Below are 23250 nucleotides of genomic sequence, written 5' to 3'. Positions count from 1 at the left end.
GGGATTGTAGATACTTGAAAGAATTACAGGGATATAATAGCGAGTATTTCATTTGTAGTCTCTATGTACTTGAAGCAGTATACTAAACTGAAACCAGTGTAATTGTATGTTGCAAGTAATTGTCAATAAAGTGAAACTGAAAAAATATAATGAACATTTGAGGTGTTGCATGTGTAGTAGTGTACGTATACGTGAACGTATATTTGGTGAAAAAGTTGTGTGGCAGAAGAAAAGTTTATGTTTCATTTGCCTATTAAATAAACACTATATGCAAGGGCAGCAAGGCTTCATTTTCTGTAACGCACATTATGCATATACTGTGAAGTATATAGAGATCAAGCACAAGTTCATACACGATTGTACGCGTTTATATTTTTGCCCACAAGCAATGAATGGAGCTCGACAGGTGGCGCACCATCGATAATCAGGACCACTTTCTTCAAGTAGTGTGTAATCAGTGCATGCTGATATCTATTAGTGCAGTCTAAAAGAATACTGATCTATTAGTGCAGTCTAAAAGAATACTGCCACCCCTACCATGGGCACTCAACACCCTTGTGCACCCTTCTCGCACCCTCCTCAGAGGGTGCTAAAAAAGTGATGGACATCGAAGGCACCCTTCCTTAAGGGTGTTTTTATAACACCCAACAATTTTTTCACATGTACACCCTATTCTATGGGTGCATGGTAAAGCACCCTTTTTGGAAGGTGCTGAAATAACATCCTTAGGGTGTCGTCCACGGGACAAGCTCATTTGCATCCTTCTGGGTGTAAAAATTTTTACTGTGTACGTCATCATTTAATTACAATGTATCTGTGTATTACGTCATGACAGTACAATGTCAACAGCAAAAGCTTTCAGAACAGAGGATGAAAAACAAGGAATAAATAAAAAACTCTTTTCTGCCAAATTCGCCCTCGAATCGGTATGTGCAGCGAATAGCTCATTGCGCCACATTGATATAGCACTGATCAAACCAACTGCGGGGTTTTCAGTGAGATCGTGAATAAATAAAATGTTTTCACGAATTCCATGTTCTGAAAACGTTTGCGTCTATGCCCTCCGAATGGAAACGCTTTATGTTTTCTCAAGAAGCCAACCAAAACCTAGAAATTATTGGAGGTCCCGCTCGTTACAAGCCAGCAACGAACTCGTAGACTCTCGAGTTGGCTCCGGTTAGGCGCATATCACAAATCTCAAGGTTTACGAAACACAGAAACACACACCCGATCAGTCAAGCTTGATACATGAAACCCCAAGAATTATCGATCAGTCAACCAACTTGACAAACAGATGCGTTTTTTAGATGTGAATCAGCTCTTTGACTAGCCTGTGTAATGCTGTCCTACCATCCGCACCACACGCCACTGGCCGCAGGTGTCGTGGTGGTGCCAAATAGGCCACGCCTTCCCTTGCAGTGCACGCACGTTGACGTCACTCTCTCTTGCCGGTTGCCGCTCACCACATGTCATCTCTCTCGCTTCACCCTCTCCACCACTCACAACGTTCTAGCGCACATCAAGCAAACAGCCTTTCTGCAATGAAACTTACAGCAAACCCAACGTGCATCCCGTGTCTTTGCATTTCGAATAATTGTTCACTTGAGTAAACAATACACCACGTTTCACTTCAGACTGTTCTTCCAGCACCCGTGTCATCATCCGTTTCAACCGGGTCAACGCTGTGCGCCCCGATGCTGCTTCGCATTTCATCAGGGTTCCGTTCAGGGAGATCGTTCATAATTTTTTTTCCGTTTCGCATTTTTCCTTCAGTTAACATGTTTGCGTCTACACTGCAACCTATGTTATCCACGCGCTTTGTTACAAGTGGCTCAAGTCTTCAGAGCAGGGTGAAAAATACCTTCCTGTGGCCTTCGTGTAGGGCACATGCGTGTGTTCCTGGCTTACACGAGATAGCACTACGACATACGCAAGTGACGGTGATAGCCTTTAAATCACAAAACAATGCAAAAAATGTAACAATGAAAGTGAGAGCTTGCACAGAGCTTAACAATGAGGCTTATTCACAACGACTTTGATACGTCAGAGCTGCTCGGCGTCGCTGACACGCGTTCACCCATAACTCTCCACCTACACCATGTTTAGGCAACGGCCAGTTTTCACGAACCGGATTGGCATGTAAGAGCTGTTTCTGAAGAGGGCGCTAAATTATGCTTTCTGCTATGCCTCTGTCTCATGGTGACAAGCAGTCTGCAAGCGTTTGGGTTAAAAAAAACTCAAAAGACATTGTTGCACTCTAATCTATACCTGACTAATTACTTGCACACTGAATGGTATTAGTTAAAACAACTACAGGTAGTCGTGTTTGCATTTTTCAGGTATACGAGGAAGCAAGCAACATCATTCAACACAACTGTCAACAGAGCCCGAGAACTGAGACGTGCGTTTGACCACGTGGAATGAGCTGCAAGGTTCCAGACAACTTGCAGCTGAGAAAACTACAGAGATGCATTGAAGCACCCCTCGGCGGTGTCTCCCATCTTGGGTCCATTTCACAGTTCTACTTTCTCAACGATTCAGAATCTGCACTGCAATGCAAATTTGCTAGTTAAGATTACGATGACGGATGTAATCCCGATGGCTCAGATGATCAAGACGACACGTTGAAGGACTGGGCTGCTTGCTCACCTCTTGACAGACTTCAGTTTATATAAACACTGACACTTATTTACAAACAAAGGCCGGGGTAGCCGCTAAACCGACCACGGAGTAAGCAATGGGCTGTAATATTATCAACGTCGGCGTTGCTTGCTCAGCCCGTCGCATACTCCACACATTGACACCAACTTCTCAATGTAGTATCATCCTTGGATCAGAGTCTGCGCTAACTACAAACTCTTTCCGCCTTAACGTAGTATCAACCTGGGATCAGAGTCTCCACTAAGCACGGACTCTATCCCCGCTTCCTGATCTTGTTTTAGAGCACCGAGCTCCCCTTCTCTCCATTTCTCTCTATTAAATACCTCCCGTCTGATTTAAGACAACCTCGTGGGACGAACCCCTAATCGTTCCTCCACCAATGGAGCAAACAACTGCCCTTTCCTCAGAGATGGCTCTCCGCCTCTGCATTCCCACACTTTGCTATCCTTGGAGCATCGGCTGAAGAGAACTTGGTCATTTCGTCGACGTACCGCTCAAAAGATACCTTCATGCGACAACAAGCCTATGCACAAGGCCGGTTGGCTGTCTGGCGTTAGTAGACATGGTTCTGCCGTATCTCCACACGTATTGTTACAACTTGGCCCCACATGATCTTTTCGGGAGCTGTATCGCAACAGCAACCACTTTTTCCTCAGTCTGGCTCACCGTGAGAGTGCTACCGCAGTGCGGTGACTCGCCAGCACAAATTGCGGTGAAGAAAGGCTCACGGGGTTTGACGAAAAAGATGCGTTCCTAGGAGAACGGGTTAGTCCGCGTCTGGGAAGCCTCTTTTCATTAACTTCCGTTTTCGTCGGGCTCCGTCTAGCGACTGGCCATCCTTCGCTTGCCCCAAACACAACTCCTTCCAACCCAAGAATGTTGTATGTACGCTTGTTGTACATACACCTTCAAGAACGTTATGGGGAGAGGGGGGTCACACTAGCCGCACGGCTGACACTATTAGTCGTGCGTAAACATCATACAAAAGTAACTAAAACAACAACAAAAACATGTTACAAGTGATTCAGTCTAACGTCATCACATCATTACAAAGCACTATCACACAAGTCTCCCTTCCAAAAATGTCTGTGGCCACCCAAACGTCAAAGTCACGCAGGAGACCACGAGGAGGGGCACAAATTTGAAAATTTAAAAAATGCAGAGAAACGTACTTCAGTAGTCACAGCCACGCAAGGGTCAGATCGTAAGTGGCAGATTGGACAATGTCCCGTACATTCCCCTGACGCATGACGTCTGAATGAACATTCAGACGTCATGCTCCTGCTACCTGCCTAAATCTAACAAACTTCCTTACTACTACTTCACAACGTGCTCATTTTGTAGTAGTATTCAAAAAAAGGAGAAAAACAATAACCTTCTACCCGTCTCCCTAGCCTGACTCTTATGTTCCCCGCTGTCCAATCGCGACAAGGCATCGGCGCACTTAGTAAGAGATACCTTAATGTGAGAAAATGAGATGTCGGACTTTTGTAATGCCAAGGCCCAGCAGGTCAGGTGAGCACTAGATGACATAGAGCGGGTCAGGTAGGTTAGTTGCTTGTGATCAGTCACCACCTTTACTCTGGCGCTAAATAGCCAGGTGTCCAACCGACCTAGCGCCAACAGAACAGCGAATGCCTCTCTTTCAATCGCAGAGCACTTTGCCTGCTGAGGAGTGAGCTTAATACTGAGGAAGGCAATAGGATTCTGATCGTCATCTGTCTCCTGGGCCAAACAAGATCTTACACCCCTTTCAGAAGCATCAGTAGTTAGCAAAAACTTCTTGTCCAGGTGGGGAGCACTCAACGAAAGCACAGCCTTCAAGGCCTGCTAATAGCATTGAAAGCGCTTTCGCTTTCTGCGTTCCACGGGATGGCGTTAGGCACGCGGTGATTGATACGCGGGGATGTATTCTCGAGAATTATTAAAAAAGTCCTAGCGCACTCCACAGATCTCGCTTTGTGCGTGGTATTTTCAGCAGCGCTATCGCTCTACCCTTATCAGGGTTAGGAGAATGAGACCCTGAACCAACCAAACGTCCCAAGTACTTAACCTTCAATTGTGCGAGCCGGCACTCTTGCTGGTTAATCGTTACACCCACCTCTGCTATAGCGTTCAACACCGCATCCAAGTGACGTACATGCGATTCCCAACTCTCCGAGTACACTGCTATGCCATTTATGTAAGCGCACGAATAGCCTCTATGCCTTTCAAGTACCTCATTATTAATCCTCTGGAAAGTCGCAGTGGAGTTTCGCAGCCCATACGACATTACGCGCTATGCGTAATGCCGCTATGCGTAATGCCCGGACATCGGCCTCTCACTCCTCTGGGCGAGAGGCCGATGTCCGAGCGTAAGATGCCATCACTCTCAATTCAGGCTCAGCTGGTCGTCCCAGTCGGTGTTGCGCCGAGTTCAGGTTTCTTGACTGCATATCTACTTCCCTGCTCTGGCATCGCCTGATGACCCTTTTTTCACCGCCTTTGGCTTTTGGTGCGTGCGTGCGTGCGTGCGTGTGCGTGCGTGTGTGTGTGTGTGTGTGTGTGTGTGTGTGTGTGTGTGTGTGTGTGTGTCAGGAAGGCAGGATGTGTCATTGTCCTTCGGAAAGCCGCCGTGACATCCTGCTCGACTGCGCAAGATAAAATTGGGATGTTAGATGTAATCTCGATGGCTCAGATGATCACGACAACGTTGAAGGACTGGACTGCTTGCTCACCTCCTGACAGACTTCAGTTTATTTACAAACTGACACTTATTTACAAACAAATGCCGGGGTGGCCACTAAACCGACCACACAGTAAGCACTGGGCTGAATTAATATCAACGTCGGCGTTGCTTGCCGATCCCTTCTTATATTCTACACATCGACACCAACTTCTCAATGTATTATCATTCTTGGATCAGAGTCGGCGCTAAGCACGACCTCTGTCCCCCTCAACGTAGTATCAACCTCGGATCAGAGTGTGCGCTAAACACAACCTCTGTCTCCTCTTCCCGATCTCGTTCTCCAGCCCCAAGTTCTATTTCTCTCTATTTCTCTTCATTAAATACCTCCTGTCTCATCTGAAACAGCCTCCTGGGATGAACCCCTAATTGATGCTCCGCCAATGGAGCAAACAACTGTCCTTTCCTCAGAGATTGGTCTCTGCCTCTGCGTTCCCACACTGCAATTTTCGGAGCATCGGCTAAGAACTCCGTCATTTCGTCGACGTACAACTTGAAAGATACCTTCGTGCGACAAGCCTGTGTAAACGGCAGGTCGGCTATCTGGCGTTAGTAGACACGATTCTGTCGTATATCTACACCGTGTCGCGACAGCGATCACTTATTTCTTAGTCTGGCTCACCGTGAGAGCGCTACCGCAGTGCGTGTGACTCGCCAGCACAAAGTGCGGTGAACAAAGGCTCACGGGATTTGATTTATTGATTTGTGGTGTTTAACGTCCCAAAACCACCAAATTATTAAGAAAGCCGCCGTAGTGAGTGCTCCGGAAATTTCGACCACCTGGGGTTCTTTAACGTGCACCCAAATTAGAGTAGGTGGGCCTACAACATTTCCGCCTCCATCGGAAATGCAGCCGCCACAGCTGGGATTTTGATCCCGCGACCTTCGGATCAGCAGCCGAGTACCTTAACCACAAGACCGCCGTGGCGGGTGCTCACACGATTTGATGACGAAGACGCGTTTCGAAGAGGACAGTTTAGTCCTCGTCTGGGCAGCCTCTTTTCATTAACTTCCCTTTTCATCAGGCGCCGTCTACCGACTAGCCATCTTTCACATGCCGCAAACATAACTGCGTTCCTCGTCGTTCCGCGTTGTCCTCGTTGGATAGACTAGGTGTACAATTACCGTGGCCTGCCCAGTAAGGCAGGTCTCATTCAAGCGGCTTATTCAATTGGTGGCCTGAAATTCAGATACAGGCCATGCACCCCCCTCTGGGTACGTCTATCTTGCAGCCGAAGCCGATGCTTTTGAGCCTATATAAAGCCAGTTCCCGGAAGCCCATAGCCTCTGTCTCGGAGAGCGCCACCAGCATCGTCGGCCGTAGTGTCAGCCTGTCTCCGGTCCGGGAATGCCAACGACAGCAGTCCTACACGCACCAACCGAACGTATCTATCTTACAAAATCTTCGCAAATTTCAATGGATCAAACCTACAAATGACTGCAGAACACACGCTGCGTTTTTGCTTGGGTGATTGCGTGTGTAGCGGAAGCGTAGCAAGAAAATGTTTTTTATTTTATGTTCGTGCGTACGTTTGTATGTGTGTATTCATATAAACAAACAAAATACAAAATGAAAAAAATTGGAAGAAAAGAGTTTATTCTCCCACGCTACCCCCCTGGCTACGCCCCTGGGGTCTACCCTGTGATATAAAATAAGGGTTGTACAGTTGGCGTCAGATGTTTGGAGGCCACCATGTCAAAACATGGAAGCTTCCGGTGATTCATGAGTCCATTCACTCGCATGGCACTGTACATGTTTGCGCGTTTTGCAGAGAGCTGAAAGCCCAAGTTTACGGCTGCACGCCGAAGCAGCTTTAATATTATAGGATTCTCCTTATGTCTCGTGGTCTCTGAACTGCCGTCACTGATCGTGCAAAGTGGGATGGTACCTCGGGGGTCCAGCTGCAGACGCTGAGCGTGGATACCCTGGACTGAGACTTGGCCCGTGACCTTCACAATTTGGGTAGGGTTGTGGACAGCTTGCCGGACAGACGGCCACTGTGCTGTTGCTGCTGTTGCTGGTGTCGCTGTTGTTGGTGGATTCCTGGGAAATGTTGAAGTGATGCATTTTAATTCCACGCCAGCACAACTGCACTTTAGCTTCAATTCAGTATACATACGTACATACATACATACACACATAATACATACATACATACATACATACATACATACATACATACATACATACATACATACATACATACATACATACATACATACATACATACATACATACATACATACATACAAGTGGCATGTACGACAGAACCACGGCGTCGTGCAGAACTTTCGGGACAAACCAACCTCCAACCGTATTATGTTCATGTAGTTATCCGGGGTGGGACGCCGAGATGCTTATATTGACACAACAAATTGCCCCGACACGATCAATAAACGGAGGAGAATTATGACCGCTGACAGCTTGCGTTATGCAGTCTGCGAAATGGCTAAATGTCCCCGGGGTTATAAGTATATAAGAAACCTTAGACTACATCAATAATTAAATGCCATTCTTACATCGACCTACCAATGCACCTTGGTAGGTTAGACGCATAGTCTGCCAAGAGACAGCTTCATAGCTTGTCTCCCCCGTTATCTGTTACAGGCGATATAACAAGACACCGATGTTGGCAAGTTTTCTTAGTCTAAATTTAGCGCTGGCAGCGAGTAGTATCGGAGGAAGGAGTAATACCGTAAACTCTATAGCCGCCCAAACGGAGAGAGTACAGCGGAAAAGCTTGTGGCGTTCCTCCATCACTTTCTTTAATAGTCACTAGGAGCTAAGGTACTCGGCTGCTGACCCGCATGTCGCGGGATCAAATCCCGGTGGCAGTGGCTGCTTTTCCGATGGAGGCAAAAACGTTGTAGGCCAGTGTGCTCACATTTGTGAGCACGTTAAAGAGCCCCAGGTGGTCGAAATTTCGGAGCCCTCCTCTACGGCGTCTCTCATCATCATGTGGTGGTTTTGGAACGTTAAACCCCGCATACAAATCAATCAATTCTTTAACAGTCAGTGCATCCTCATGGCGTTTAGTGGTGCAGACGTTGAAATTCTTAAGCCAGACGGCCCTGCTCAGCTGCACAGGTCAACGTACACAGGCCGACGACCACCGGGGCTGACAAACTATTATAGCGTTATTGATGATGTTGATAATTGATGATGGTGATGATGAGGATGCTCCATGGATCATTGGCACCTGCCCACTTTGGGGAATCGGCAATGAGTCGGGCGCATCATACGTACAGGATCTATGTCTAATATTTAGTAAGCGCTAAAATATATTTTGAGAGAATTTTTATTGTAATGGTAACTATGAATAGTTGTAATATTAGGTGGCACTTTTTTGTGTAATCTCCCAGGGACTGAAGATCTTTTGACTAGGAAGGATGAATAAATATTTGTTAGTAATTGATACACTTACCGAATATATTCGAGTCGCATATAAAGTTTTCGACAGCTTTGAAAATATTCCTCTCCGAACGTCCCAGCGTAAAGGCCTCAAATGATAATAGAACGGCCAATGTAACCAGTAGACCACATTGCCGCAATATAGTTTTGATAATAGCCTTTCTGTGTAAAGAAAAGCGTGGGTAGCTTAACAAAAAGCGCTGGATGGTTGCGAGTTCATTGCAATAGGAGCAAAAAGCGGAGATTGCTGAACCCGTTCTGTGGTTGCAAAAATCTAGACTTGCAATTCTACAAAGCATTCTGGTTATTACAACATCAGCTCGTTTTGCTGCACACCATTTCCTGCTCAAAGAAAACTGTAGGCGCAAAAGTCCGGTGATGAATCGAGACTTTGAGCAAATACAGATAATGCATACTTTCTGAACCGTGCCACAGCAAACAAACGCCGTATCAGGAAGAAGAGGGATAACTGGACCTGCCCAAGAAACTTCCGTCAGAGAGTCTGCAACTTCATTCAGTACAATTTCTTTGTGTCCGGCAGCCAAATTAATCGCAGGAATCGCACATGATTAGAAACAAGTAATCGCAGTAATCTTAGAATATCCGAATTTGATGAAGCAGTTAGCTCCAAACAAAACGACAACGATTCTGTCGCTTTAGCCACAAAAGTTATGGTTAAAAAAACTAAACGAACGGCTAATATAACAGTTAACAACTGAATCAAAAATATTCGGGTAAAATGAGAAAGCCTAACAAAAAACGACCAGTCTAGTTGTGTAAAAAAATTCAACCCCGGCTTCTTCTTCACACTGCGAAGCATCAGTTGTTATAACATTCAAAAAATCAATTTGATTTGTGCTCTTGAAAAATACCATTCAGAAGAATACTAGGTAGTAATTTGGTATGGTTAGAGAACATACCGTCATAAAATATGGCTAATTCACTGAACCTGCTACCCATAGGCACTATGTCATTAGGACTTATATGTAATGGGTCCAGCAGTTTCTGGGTAATGATTACCTGAGGGTTATGAAACCGTTGCCATGTGATATAAAAACAGAACTGGATCACTGATAAATATATATTCTTCTTGTCTTATTGGCGACCTATAGACTGTTAAGAACGTTCGTATTGTTATTAATTTGAAACTAGCAGGTAAAGATGGAATTCTTGATTCCTGATTTGGAACAGTTTGCTACCAATTTGAGTAACCCCAGGCCCCAGCGAAGTGCTTGGCACTCAATTAGAAGTAACAGACGTATCTTCCATGCTGGTATGCCAGAAAATAAGGCACACCCATACTTTTGTATAAGGCCTATGTACATCCGGCAAATCATTATTAAGGTGTCAGTCCTCATGCCCTATCGACTGTGACTAATCCTTCTGAGTAGGCATAACGAACGTGACGCTTTCTTCACTGTATGTTCAATACGTATTCGCCGGTGGAGCTTTCCTTCATAGGTGATACCGAGGTGCTTCAGTGTTTGCACTTGCGGAATATCTGATTGGTAGAATGAGAGTGATATATTTATATTTTCTCGCGGGAAGAATGCTAGAACTGCACATTTCTGTACAGTAGGATTCAGGCTGTCTAATCAAGTTTCCAAATGAGATAAGTATACTTCTAAAAGGGTACTAAGTGATCGAACGTAATCCGCAGGTGCAAAGAATGCTACGTCATCCACGTAAGCATTCGTGTTCACTCTTTGATGACGAGGAATGGAGCTAAGCTAGATAATAAATGGTAGTGGGGACAAAACCATTTCTTTGCGAACACCTCATGTCTGTCTGAATTTCTCTGTTGATATCCCACCCTGTACACAGTAAAACTCCCTGTCCAGCAAGAACTCAGTCCCCCACGTAATAAAAAAAGTCAGGCAAGTCAATCTCTCTCATCCTTCTCAGTAAAATTGGATGTTGGCCATTATCGTAGGCTATAGAGATATCAAGTGGAACTAATGCTGCATACTGTTTCTGTCACCGTGCTAGCTAGATTAGATTACGCCGACAACTGCGGCAATTTAAGCTCGATAGCAATGTGCTCCATTGTTACGTTTACACTACTGATGGACACCGCTGGGTTCCAGTACTTCCGCGTTCTTTGTGTGATCAAGTCCTTGAAGCCTTTCCCGACGACCCATGGGCAGGACACTTGGGATTTCACAAAACACAAAGCCGTATCAGTAACCGTTTCTTATGGCCGGGCATCTCTACCTTTGTGGCCAAGTACATTGCATCTTGCCATCTGTGTCAATGGCGGAAGCGACCAACTTCGTCTCCTGCATTCCTTGTGCAACCTATTCTGTGTCCCAAGACTCCATTTGCCATCGTTGACATAGACCTACTCAGACTTCTCTCTATTACGCCAGCAGGTAATCGTTGGATTGTGACTGCTGTCCACCACCTGATACGGTACGCAGAGACTCCTGCACTACGCACAAGTTCTGCTTCAGACGTCGCAGACTTCTTTCTCAACGCTATTGTATTGCGTCACGGTGCACCTCGCGTCTTCCTGAGTGATCGCGGCAAGACTTTCCTGTCTACCATATTCAAAACCCTGCTCACAACCTGTCGCACAGTACATAAGATGACGTAAGCCTACCATACCCAAACTAATGGGCTGACAGAGAGATTTCATCGGACACTAACAGACATGCTGTCGATGTACATCGCACCAAACCACGACAACTGGGATACGATTTTGCCTTTTGTGACGTTTGACCATAACACCGCTGTTCAAAGAACTACTGGCTACTCGCCTTTCTACCTCGTGTACGGCCGTTCACTGACATTCACCATCGACGTCTCTTTCCTAAATGTGCCAACCGACGCCTCGGCAAACGTATCAGAGCAGTTCATCACAAGGCTCGAAAAATGTCGGCAACGGGCTCGCCTTAATACAGAAGCCAATCAGCAATATCGCAAGCAACGCTACGACAGCTCTCATCCCGGCATCTTCTACAGTCCGGGGGACGAAGTGTTGCTTTGGACGCCTATTCGTACTCCAGGATTGTGTGACATGTTTCAGCCACGCTTCATTGGACCATATACAATCAATGAACAAACGTCCCTAGTGAACTATCGTATCACTCCCACCAACCTTTCTTCGGATCGTCGCTGTCGTGGTTCCGAGATTGTCTACGTATCGCGTCTGAAGCCATTCGTTCGACGATTCGTTTCCGTATAAGACGCGTCTGGTCTAGCAGCTTACGCGTGAGGGGAAAACTAGTGTGAGCATTATTCATACGCGTCATCCTATATGTACATAGCCATCATCATCAGTCTACCCTGTGTTGTGGGGCAGAGGCTCGTCAAGTAAAAGAAGTGTCTTGCAGCCAAAACGTTGCGTTACAATATATATACATATATATATATATATATATATATATATATATATTGTGAGAGAGAGATACATAGATAGATAGATAGATAGATAGATAGATAGATAGATACATAGATAGAGAGATAGATAGATAGATAGATAGATAGATAGATAGATAGATAGATAGATAGATAGATAGATAGATAGATAGATAGATAGATAGATAGATAGATAGATAGATAGATACCCTCATTGTCATAGTTGCTCACAGTCACTCACCCCTATACACTCATTGTGACAGGCGTTTTGGGCACCACCGAAAGGGAAAGAACTCACAAGGTATGTAAGGGTGAAAGGAGGACGCCTATACAGTTTACAAGACGGATACTAACGGCATAGAGCCCTGGTTACGAGAATAGAGACAAACTTTCAACAAACCAACAGACTCTATATGGGCAGTACTGTAGCAGGTGTGTTGTTTATAAAGAATGACACAAGGCTTTTTCGAATTACTGCTTTAATGTTCAATAAGATGCAAAAAATTACTAATGTTTAAAATTTGAAGATGAGCACCTGGACAAAACTGTGGTATTTTTTTCTGAAAAAGACGTGAATCAGCTTTCCAACCATGACATCGAAAAGCACTTAATTTCGTTATTCTGTAACACCGTATTACGTGGGGCAGCTTAGATATATAAAAAAGAGAAAGCCCTTTTATGCGTCCCAAATTTTTTATGTTGCTGAGTGCCATGTAACGTCCTACGCGTGGTGTTAGTTTCAGCGTCATTCTCGTTAAACCCACAGCGCAAAAAGCGGCATCTACAAGGAAGTAAATGTGGCACTCTTGGTAGCGAGGCTTCCATGCAGGCTCATGCTTTTAGAAAACGAAGCTGTAGGAGCTCTTTGTGTGACTCACTGCATCAAAGTTACGCCAAAAACCGTGGTTTAGTGGCTGAGGCACTCTACTTTTGGCTCGCAGCTCCGGAGATTGAACGCCGGCCGCGACAGTTGCATTTCACTTAGAGCCTAAAATGCGTGAAGAACAACGCACGGATACCCCCCCCACTTCTAGTTTGATCGACATCAATAGAAAACCAAAAATCTGTCCGACCAGTTCAGCAGGAAACTCCAAGAACTAGAAGGCCCCATTGAAACTAAGTTGAACACTATTATCACCAACGTGAGATCAAAATTGGGTGATATGTGAGATTTAACGTCCCAAAACCAGTATATGATTATGAGAGACGTCGTAGTGGAGGGTTCGGCAATTTTGACCACCTGGGGTTCTTTAACGTGCACCCAAATCTGAGTACACGGGCCAAAAACACACCGCCTCCATCAGAAACGCAGCCCCTGCAGCCGGGATTCAATCCCACAGCCTGCGGACCAGTAGCCAAGTACATTGGCCACTAGAACACTGTGGCGGGGCAAGAACAAAATTAGAGCCACGCGTAGAACAATAGATGAAAGTCATTCTCCAGAGAATGGTTGGCCTTTTAGAGACACGCCTGACACAGCTGCCTTGACTTGCTGCTGCCTTTCCCCTCACAGCACCACCTTTCGGTGCGGATCTCCAGATCTCCAGTAACTAAAGTTTAGTACCTCTTATCCATCTTTATACGCTTCATTATGGCAGGGGACGGGGCAATAATATTTCACTACTTACGATAATATTTAACTGCCGTAGAATTCGAGGCAAGCGCGCCCCACTGCAGCTTTTATTTCCTACGCTCTCCCCTACGCCCCAGGTTCTTCTTTTCCCAGATACTGCTTACAGGTCACACTGCTTGGTTAAAACTACACACACTCTGGCGCCACAGACACGCTGGGTGCGGCTACCCTTGTCCACCAGAGTCTGGCGTATAAGACCCACTACATAAGTTCACAAACACCCTGCGTGATAACCGAAACGATTCACCACACACATATCCTCTCATCCATGTTTATCGGTAACATCTACCACCCACCGTCCCAACCAATGGCCTCATTGGATTCGCTCTTCCGGACGTTTCATCAACTGGCCGGGAAACATCCCTTGTTAATCGGAGTTTATCTGAACAGTCAGCATACACTCTAGAAAAATCCCGTGTGCTCAGATTTGGGTGCACGTTAAAGAACCCCAGGTGGTCTAAATTTCCGGAGCCCTCCACTACGGCGTCTCTCATAATCATATAGTGGTTTTGGGACGTTAAACCCCACATATCAATCAATCAATCAAATCAACACTCTAGAAAAATTGACACCCTAAAGGTAGAAAACTTGTGTACGCATTAAAAGCACCCATATGAACACCTTGCTTACACTCAATTTTTAAATTTGAGGTGTTCCTGAATAAAACACCCCCAGAACACCCCATTCACACCCTTATATTTGGGGCGTTATGAACAAGACTACAAATCATTTATTGATATGTTGGTTGGGTTTAATGTCCCAAAAACACTATATGATTATGAGAGACGCTGTAGTGGAGGGCTCCAAAAATTTCGACCACGTGGCGTTCTTTATTGTGAACCCAAATATGAGTACACGTGCCTACAAGGCTAAAAATGCACGGCATTTTCGGGCAGTTTTGTTTATACTGTTAGTATACATTAACAATCTTGATACCAGCAAGGCTCCTACTACTAGCTGCTTGCGGGTCTAGTAACGGATCAAAGCAAGAAGTAATGTGACCGAAACGCAGTTTTATTCGATAAAGCACGCAAACTACTATAAGACGGAAGATACAATAGGAGCGCCACTTGTTCAATGAAATAAAGGACGATTCTCCTGTATATGTTTCTTTCATCTGTGTCATTTGCGTGAATAGTCAAGACTTACAAACTGCACTGATTTGCCTGAACAAGGTAATGTTGAGCACATTGGTGTAGCCATGCATAAAACACTCCCCCCTCCCCCCGGCCCCCATAAGATTGAAGCTTTTAAAGCTGAAGATAAAAAGTCCATCACCTGCAAAAATAAAAACAATACACAATTGTTCACCCATAACCAACACGTCAGCAGACTACCAGGTCCCTTAAAAACGAACATTGACGTCATGTATTTTTAGCAGGCACATTTTATTTAATTACTGTAGCAAATGTTCCTCTTCATGTATCCTTAAAAGTGCGTCATGTAAATTTGCGTCATAGAAATAAGGAAGAGGATACCGACCATAAAAAAAAATGCAAAATAAGGACATTTCGGTGACCTTGACGCAGCCTTGCTTACAATGAGGGGAGCCTTCTTGACTAAATTGCGGAGAAAGCTCTCCTCAGGCGAGCCGAAACGCATTCTCCAGTTCTCTCTCTCTCTCTCCGTTTTTTTTTTTTTCGTATATCGCCTTCTTTGAATTTATGTAGCTTCCCCAGTAGCCGTGCTTCGGTCAAAGCCTCGACTTTGAAGGTAGTAAGAAAACAATATTTATGAAATATTTTCAACCGCGGTCGTGTTCCAAGCACTGCAAGCTAAGTACAAGTGTATTGTCGCAACGTGAAGACAAAAGTAGTGATTAACAGGTTGAGAAAGTGGCAGCTGGTCAGTATTTTTATTTACTGACGCCAGAGCGTTCCTCTTCTTTCTTGGTAATGCTTGCTGCATAAAAGCGTGCAGATGCACGTATGCGCTGTCGTCTTCGTTTTCATAGCAGTACGCACGTGGCAATATGTTCTCATCAAATAGTGTGACGGCCGATGCATGCAATTTTGCAATGTCTTTACCGAAATGAAAGTTACGATATAATATCGCTTGCGTCGCCCTGAATGTGCAGTCCATAAAGACCCATAGAGCTAAGCAAAGAGCATCAGCTTAGCTTTTTTACCAGTATTCACTACATTTGGTCGATAAAATGCGCTAAATATTGCTCCTAAAAATTACAAATGCGCGTTCTGATTAGTGGCTCGTGCTGGCCGCACAGCACCGCCACAATGTTCACTGCGATTCAGATGCACTGTTACACAACGAGTATAACGCAACAGATCACTGCCGCAAGAAAAAAAGAAAAAAAAGCAGCGCGCGCATGTTCAGTAGAGGGCCGTAGCTAGCGTTAAACCGCATCTAGCCGGTCTCAGAGCGCACCGACACACGAAGTCTCGTCGCTCAGACAAGCTTAGCTGCCCAGGATCACTGCGTGCCCGGGCGCAGAGCGCGGGAAAGGGACTGCTTCGTCTTACATGTCACTGCCTGCGCTGGGGAAAAACGCCACACAGGCTTATAAAGAGTCTGCCACACTCGTTGCCATGGCGACTGGTGGTGCTGACTTACACTCCCACGTTGAAATTAATATATAAAACCAATAAAGTGGCTGGGAGAATGGCCATCGTTGTAGCTCCGTTGTAGAGTATCGAACGCGTTATTCGAAGGCCGCAGGTCTGTTTCTGGCCCACGGCAATTTATATTTTCACCCACTTTTCTTTCTTCACATTTACATTACAATTGGTCTATTCCGCAATATATATATATATATATATATATATATATATATATACATATATAGACGGCTGTATCCTCAGAATCCAAATATTTACAAGCGACAAATGAGACAACAGAGAACAGAGGAGATTACACCTTGAGATCTATAGCACAGAGGTATCAATCAGTGATGGATCCTTGCTGCGCATGCAATGCCAGTCAGGATATTGTGATGTGGAACCACGCACAGCTCTGGCGCTGTACGCCGACTAAGATGGATCACGTCTGAGTGATGCCTGTAATCTGATGCTTAGTATGCTTGCTGTCTGTGGTGAAAGTAGGAAGAACATTGATGTTGCTGCCCAATGGTATGTTATAAGCTCAGTGTGGCAATTATGCCAAGAGCAAGATGTCATGAAATTCGAGTTGAATTTTGTTTTTAGCAGCGCTAAGCATGATGTGGCCCAACTGACGGCGTGCTAAGAGCAGTTTCCGCATTGGATACGCCCGCTATACTTCTCATATGGGGTGCTGCGACGCTGCTCGTGCGTCTTTTTTTACGTCATATTTATGAAAGTAAAGACGTGAACACAATAGACAATAGTGAGATTACAAATGCGCTTCACTCGCGAAGAGCAGTGCGTTTAAGTGATTGCAATATACAGTGTAATGAACATATTGTACAGCTGATGACGTGTGAGGGGTGAAACAGGGTCATTCTGTTTTGCCCTCATTGACGAAAGCGTCTGACGAAGGTGTGTCGACGTTTGTGTCCGTCATGACGGTTTCGTGCAGCCGCGTGTACGATGGCCGTCGTTTTCGCAGCGGAGAGATGGCTGCGATGGTTATTTTCACCTCGGCCTTCGTCTTGGTCAACGTCGTCTTCATCATGGCTTGCGTGAGTGACTCCACAGGTATGTCGTCCACGTGCGTCACGATGTCCCCCGGGAAGATGGTTTTGCCGGGTGAGCTCACATTCAGGTTGTCCACTTTCTGCGCCAAGTTAAGATGACAATGGGGGAAAGAGTGAGAGTTTTAATAAAAAACTGAGACAGCCAGAACTGTTATTATAGACCAGATAATAGCTTTGCATGACCCACTACTTCTTCTATACAGAGTGAATTGACCACACGCATCGATCTTTCTGACAACACTATCAAGACACAGAATATTGCTCGCAATCAGAGTGTTTCCTGAAATCAGCAGAGTAAGAGTTCAATGAATGTTCTTGCCGGCAGGGTTGCATTTCTGTCATTAAATGTTACATTTTGGGTATTGATCACTTCACTAATCTGTATGAGCCTTAAGATTACGAAATAGGCTTTTGAAAACAGCTTCATACCTTCACCCCCTGCAAACTACTTACTCAATGTTTTCAGTACACTTTCCCACATTTGTGACCAACGATATGATTAAAGGTGTACGTAATGTATTGTCTCTATGAAACTCGTAAACATTTGTAAAAATTATTCGTGTTTGGCCAGAATCAGCAAATATGTACACCCTAAACATCACAGCATGGTGACGTTCTGTGCAACGAAGATACTTCAAGGTGATCTGTGCACTACATTTTAGCGATTTTTTTCACAACATAGCTTTTGGTCCCCAACACAATAATCAAGTTTTTGTAGAAAAAAAATTTTAGAAATAAAAAATCAGATTGCATCAATACTGTGACGTTGGTTCAGTTTGTACACCACCATTGCCTTTTTTCTCAGAGTCTCGCCATTGCCGTTTTTGTGTCGACGTGTAGGCAAGAGCCCCCTAGGGCAGTTCAGCTCGCCCGTTTGGCCCAACGTAAATCCTAATAAATGAGGTGACGAATGCATGTCTTGCTGCGCTACTTGTTTTGGGTCAAACTTTTGCACGCCAATAAAGAAAAGGAAAAAAATAATGCGCTGTTACCTTTAGTTCACCCTGAAGCATCCGCTTTCTATAGCGAGTGAAATTCTCCTGCCAGCGAAACGCAAAGCCCTTTGCCCGGAACGCGCCCCGCGCCTCCGAATATGTCATCTACCACGACGCGAACGTGGGCTAGATGCGCTGCCACCTGGTTGTCGTCGCGGCTCGCAAACGCCACTACATTATTCGGTAGTCTAAACTTCGATGAGTCTTGTACGCAGGAAGCAACAGGCAGCAACAAGTAGCCGTATTGCTTACTTTGCTGGCAAATCGCTGTCTTGTAGTGCATGAAGAGCAGAAAAACCCGCCAATGCCAGCGGCGTTGGTGGATTTGTCTTGCTCTGCAAGACCACGAAATGCTCGGTCACGCCAACGACCAGCTTGGTCACCTCTTCCACAAAACAGGGACGTGAAGTAGGCTTACAAAGGGTTAAATGCCCTTTGGTTGCAACATTCAGTCACGTTCACTGCGACATGACAACTGAGTTTGGCTTGCCCGCCAAGTTTAAAATTCTCAGATAGCACTCTTGTTGGCTCACGGCGACCGATTCGTTGGCAGACGCAGCACAAATTCGTCCGAGAACGATTCGCACGGAGAGGTTCCTCTCGGTGGATTTCGCTGCCACTGAACCAGATTCGGCACACTTTCGGCGGCCGGAAAGCTCAGTGTGAACGCGCCCCCTTATCGAAAAGGTGAAGGCCATTTTCGACCCTCTTATCTCAAAAGTGTGGTGAGGAAAAAGCCTTCTCCTGCTCTCACTTTTGATATCTTTCACTGTCGGTAGAACAATAAAACGTTCAGACACGAAGGCGGAGATTTTAAAGTCTTTTTTAAAGACCTTCGCTGCAAAAATGTTTGGTCTGTCTTTCTGTAGAATTGGCTGTTTGTCCATTGTTAACGGCACCGGGTACTTGAAACGGCCAACCCCATCCGCCGCACCCACTAATGTTGCTCAATATTCAGCGCTCATACTTGTGCAATTGTCAAATAAAAAGCAATTATTGCGCATGTTGTGGCACCATAACAACACGTATACATTCTGCATGTGCGTCTTTTACTAGAAACGACATATATAAGTAGTTATAAGGACCGTAGCGCTTATCACGCTGCGCTGATAATACAGCGCTTGCACGAAAAGGTGAGTGTTTCTAACGCTTTGCTAAGACGAGATGGTGGTGGCACTTACCCGTCGCCTTGCGTTCTACACCTTATCACCTTTGAGACGGGTGCGCATACCCGTCTCAGAGCTACGCACTTCATTTTTCAAGAAAACTGCCATATGGCACTCATGTCTCAACTGTGACGTGACTTGATGCGCTTGCTCACCTCCGCTGCACGCTCGAGGCACTCTACCGCAGCGCCCCCAGAATACCATTCACCAATTTTGTTGCGCAGAACATCAAATAAATGTTTTGTTCACTCTCTTCACACGCAAGACTATCGTCTTTCGACGACATTTACAGGTTACCATGCAGATATGGGGCCAATTTTTTTTTCCACGTTACGGTCAAATTACTCTTGATTGGTCAACTTGCCGGCTTGTTGGTTCAACACACCTTAAGAAAACAGCAAAACAGCGTGACCAACGAGGACAGCAGAGGTAATTATGCCTGAGAGTCCAAACAGAACTTCATTGCTTCTACAAAGCACAGAAGTTGTTATCGTCTGATGCAAATGGCGTCAACATCGATTGCCTGGCTGACGCAGCTGACGTCTAAACTAACGAGCTAGCCAGGCTGATGCAATCTACAGCATCTCTTGCGATCTTCTTACGCAATGCGCGGCAAGCCTCCTCACCCACGGGTCCGATACCACCCAGACTGAAGCAATTTGCGGCATCTCTTGCGGTGCGTCTAACACCACCCGCGGCAAGCCGCCCTCCCCTTCTCCCCTCCCTCTCCCGCGGGTATGATTCCAGTCAGTGACCAGCGGTGGTTTCTGCTTCGAGGCTTTGAACTGCTGGCTTATGCGAAGAATTCCCAGGGCGTATAAAAGAACCAAGCCGCGCTAAGACAGAATGAGCAAAGAAATCCCGGCTCATCGTCGCACCTCAGTGCGAGATTTTTAAGCTGTCAGCCCAAGTGCCGAATATTTAACGCTTCTGTTTATACTATACATGAATGTTGCATTAACTCACCGTAACCATGTCCGCTCCGTCTATCAGCTCTGCGCAGATGCAGCCGCGAACTTAAGCACGCGATACTCAACCATGGATGGCAGCAGCAGGATCAGCCAGCGTCAGCTATACCTCGATTCGGTGACTGTCTGATATTTGACCCACAGTTCACCATACTGCTCTACGACAAGTTATTGTAGTTTAGGGAAGAACTGTGTGAAGTATTGGAGTGAGCATGAATTGTTTCAAACCAAGAAGGAGCGATTTGAAACCAAAATTATTGTGGAGGGTGTAAACACGGAAGTGTTGAAAATTGCTTGCGCGTCTTGCTGGTACACAGTAAAAAACGTTACAGCCAAAAGAGTGTAAAAAGGGTGCTTTTACAAAAACACCCTTTGCAACACTCTTCAACACCCATAAATGGTCGATTGAAAAAAAACACCCCTTTGTTCGGGTGTTTGCCTCGATAGCACCCTAAAATAGGCTCTAAGGGTGTTTTTGTGCCTGAGAAGGGTGTAGGTGACGATTCATCAGATGGAATATGCAGCAAGATAACAACACATAGTTATATTATTTGGGGTTTTACGTCTCAAAAACCTCGATGTGATTATGAGGGTGGTCGTAGTGGAAAGCTCCAGAGATTTTGACCATATGGTGTTCTTTAATGAGCGCTGATATCGCACAGTGCACAGGCTTCTAACTTTTCGCCTCCGGCATCCTAATTCGACTGCCACGGCCGGCATCGAACCCACAACCTTCGGATTGGCGTCCGAGCAGCGTAGCTACTGCACGAATATGTGGACCTTGCTTTAAATGACAGCCTAATTGACTTAGAATGTGGGAAGGTGCTCTTCGGATACAGCAGAATGCTAGCAGAAGCAAATTGCGTTTTATCTATAATGGCAAATAACTGCAATCCATGTTACGAAAGCTTTCTTTAGCGTTGGTTATAAGCTATATGTTTGCTATGGATTATATACAGGAACATAATGTTCGCCCGAGTATGGGTGTGTGTGCGTGAGCCTGCGCATGTGTTCGTGTGTAAGCGCGATTGTGTGTACACCCGTGCATGTGTGCGTGCGCGTGTATGTGCGAGTCCGTGCTTGTGTTAAGCGTGCCTGTGCGCATGTGTACGCCCATGCATGCGTGCGTTTAAGGTCACGTGTGTGTGTGTGGCCGTATGTGTGTATACGTGTATGTGCGTACGCCTATGAATAAGTATGCGTGTTTATCAGCCCGTGCGCTCTTGAATTTCATGTGTTTGTGTGTGCGGGGGAGGCACTCCTTCTTAGGGTTTAAGGTCCCACACCTGTTCAGACTGGAAGTCTATGTGGGAGGCGGCTTAAGGAATGGGGGTGGTCAACGCACTGTACACGTACTATTCAGTACATGGAAAACAGCTGCACATTTTGTACCTCAACGTTGCTTACGAACTTGCTGTGGTAGCTGATTAGGTACGTTGAGGCGCTTCCACGCTCGAAAACGTTGGTTATGACCAATTCACACGGAAAGCTGTCACTGCACTTATGCACAACCATCGTTTATATTACCATTTAACAAGAACGTGCCCTGCCTTTGTTACAGGTGCTTAGCTAGCTCAATCGACAACCATATAGAATTATGTGCTGATCATGTGGTCTGCAAGAAGTTTCTTATAAGAACCTCAGTGCGTTTCGTGGTACGTGACAAGCCTTCTAAACATCCGCGACTGTGAATTAATTTGTTCCAGCTTCGACTACGCATTCAGTGTTTGCGGCACCATACGCGGAATCGCCAGACACGGACAACGCGAAAAGAAATTCCTCTGAAAAGAGGTGTAGCGATGTTCTCCCGCTAATACCAGCGAGGACGAGAGAATTATTGTTTCTGGCCATTCCAGGGTGCACTTTGTTTTCCGCAAGTTTTGCTTCACTTTTTTTCGCCCACTGCAGTCGCATTCTGTGAAAATACTCAAAGAATCCGAGGCTGGTAAATGATCTGCGCTGCAGTGCAGCTGGGTGGAAGGCGAGTTGCCATTTACAAGGAGTCGTTCTTGAAGCGCAATTCGATTGCCTTCTGTGTAGAACCGCCGCCTGCTGAATGCGCCATAGCATAGTGTTTGCCTTTCGGCGCCCTACTGGCGGGTTTCCCGCTCACCCCGCTCACCCGGACTAGCCTTGCCTCCGCAACGGTGGTGTAGATAAGCGAATAGTTGCGTCAAAGAACACCTGCATCGACAGCTGCAGCGCCGCCGCCAGTGCCTCCTTCTCTCTCTCAACGTTGCTCTCTCTGTCTCATCCGTCTTTCAAATGCGTTGCGTTGGTCTGGGTTCTTGGTCGCTGTGTGAGTTCTAGCGAACAGACGCATCATCAATGGTGGTCACGCATGACACCGTGTTCGTAGTGACGCTTGGAATAAGGAATATTGATGGAGCGGCGGACACAGACAACGTGGGCCTGTTAACGGTGAGTGTACTGTTTTCGTAGGTAGTAATCATACAGCGCTAGCTGGGCACCCGCAGCACCTTTGACGAAGTAGGCTGCCAGCCATTTACAACAGCATGCGTTCACGGGCCTGTTGCAGATGCCCGAATAAACGTGTGACTTAACGCGTTCACACTGCTATGTGCGATGTTGTGTAAGTGCCTGCATCACTCATACAGTGAGTGATGTGATCACTTAACAAGGGCGCGATTCGTTGCTGATCGCACATTGTCTCTACACTGCTCAAAGTGATTGATATT

At 45.7% G+C, this 23250-nt stretch overlaps 1 protein-coding gene across 1 annotated transcript in view; it reads right to left on the bottom strand.

Annotated features, from left to right (window-relative positions):
• Nucleotides 1-17107: 17107 nt before the first annotated feature.
• LOC142761709 (uncharacterized) overlaps nucleotides 17108-23250 on the bottom strand; it is a 55955-nt gene continuing 49812 nt past the window's right edge. Inside the window, exon 3 of the mRNA XM_075879410.1 lies at nucleotides 17108-17502. Coding sequence (XP_075735525.1) covers nucleotides 17224-17502 — 279 coding nt within the window. The 3' untranslated portion in view covers nucleotides 17108-17223. The remainder of the gene's footprint in view (nucleotides 17503-23250) is intronic.

The sequence above is a fragment of the Rhipicephalus microplus genome, chromosome X (genome assembly GCF_043290135.1).
Source record: "Rhipicephalus microplus isolate Deutch F79 chromosome X, USDA_Rmic, whole genome shotgun sequence".
NCBI classification, from domain to species: Eukaryota; Metazoa; Arthropoda; class Arachnida; order Ixodida; family Ixodidae; genus Rhipicephalus; species Rhipicephalus microplus.
Note: the sequence above shows the minus strand (reverse complement) of the source record. Positions and strands in the feature narration are given on the sequence as shown.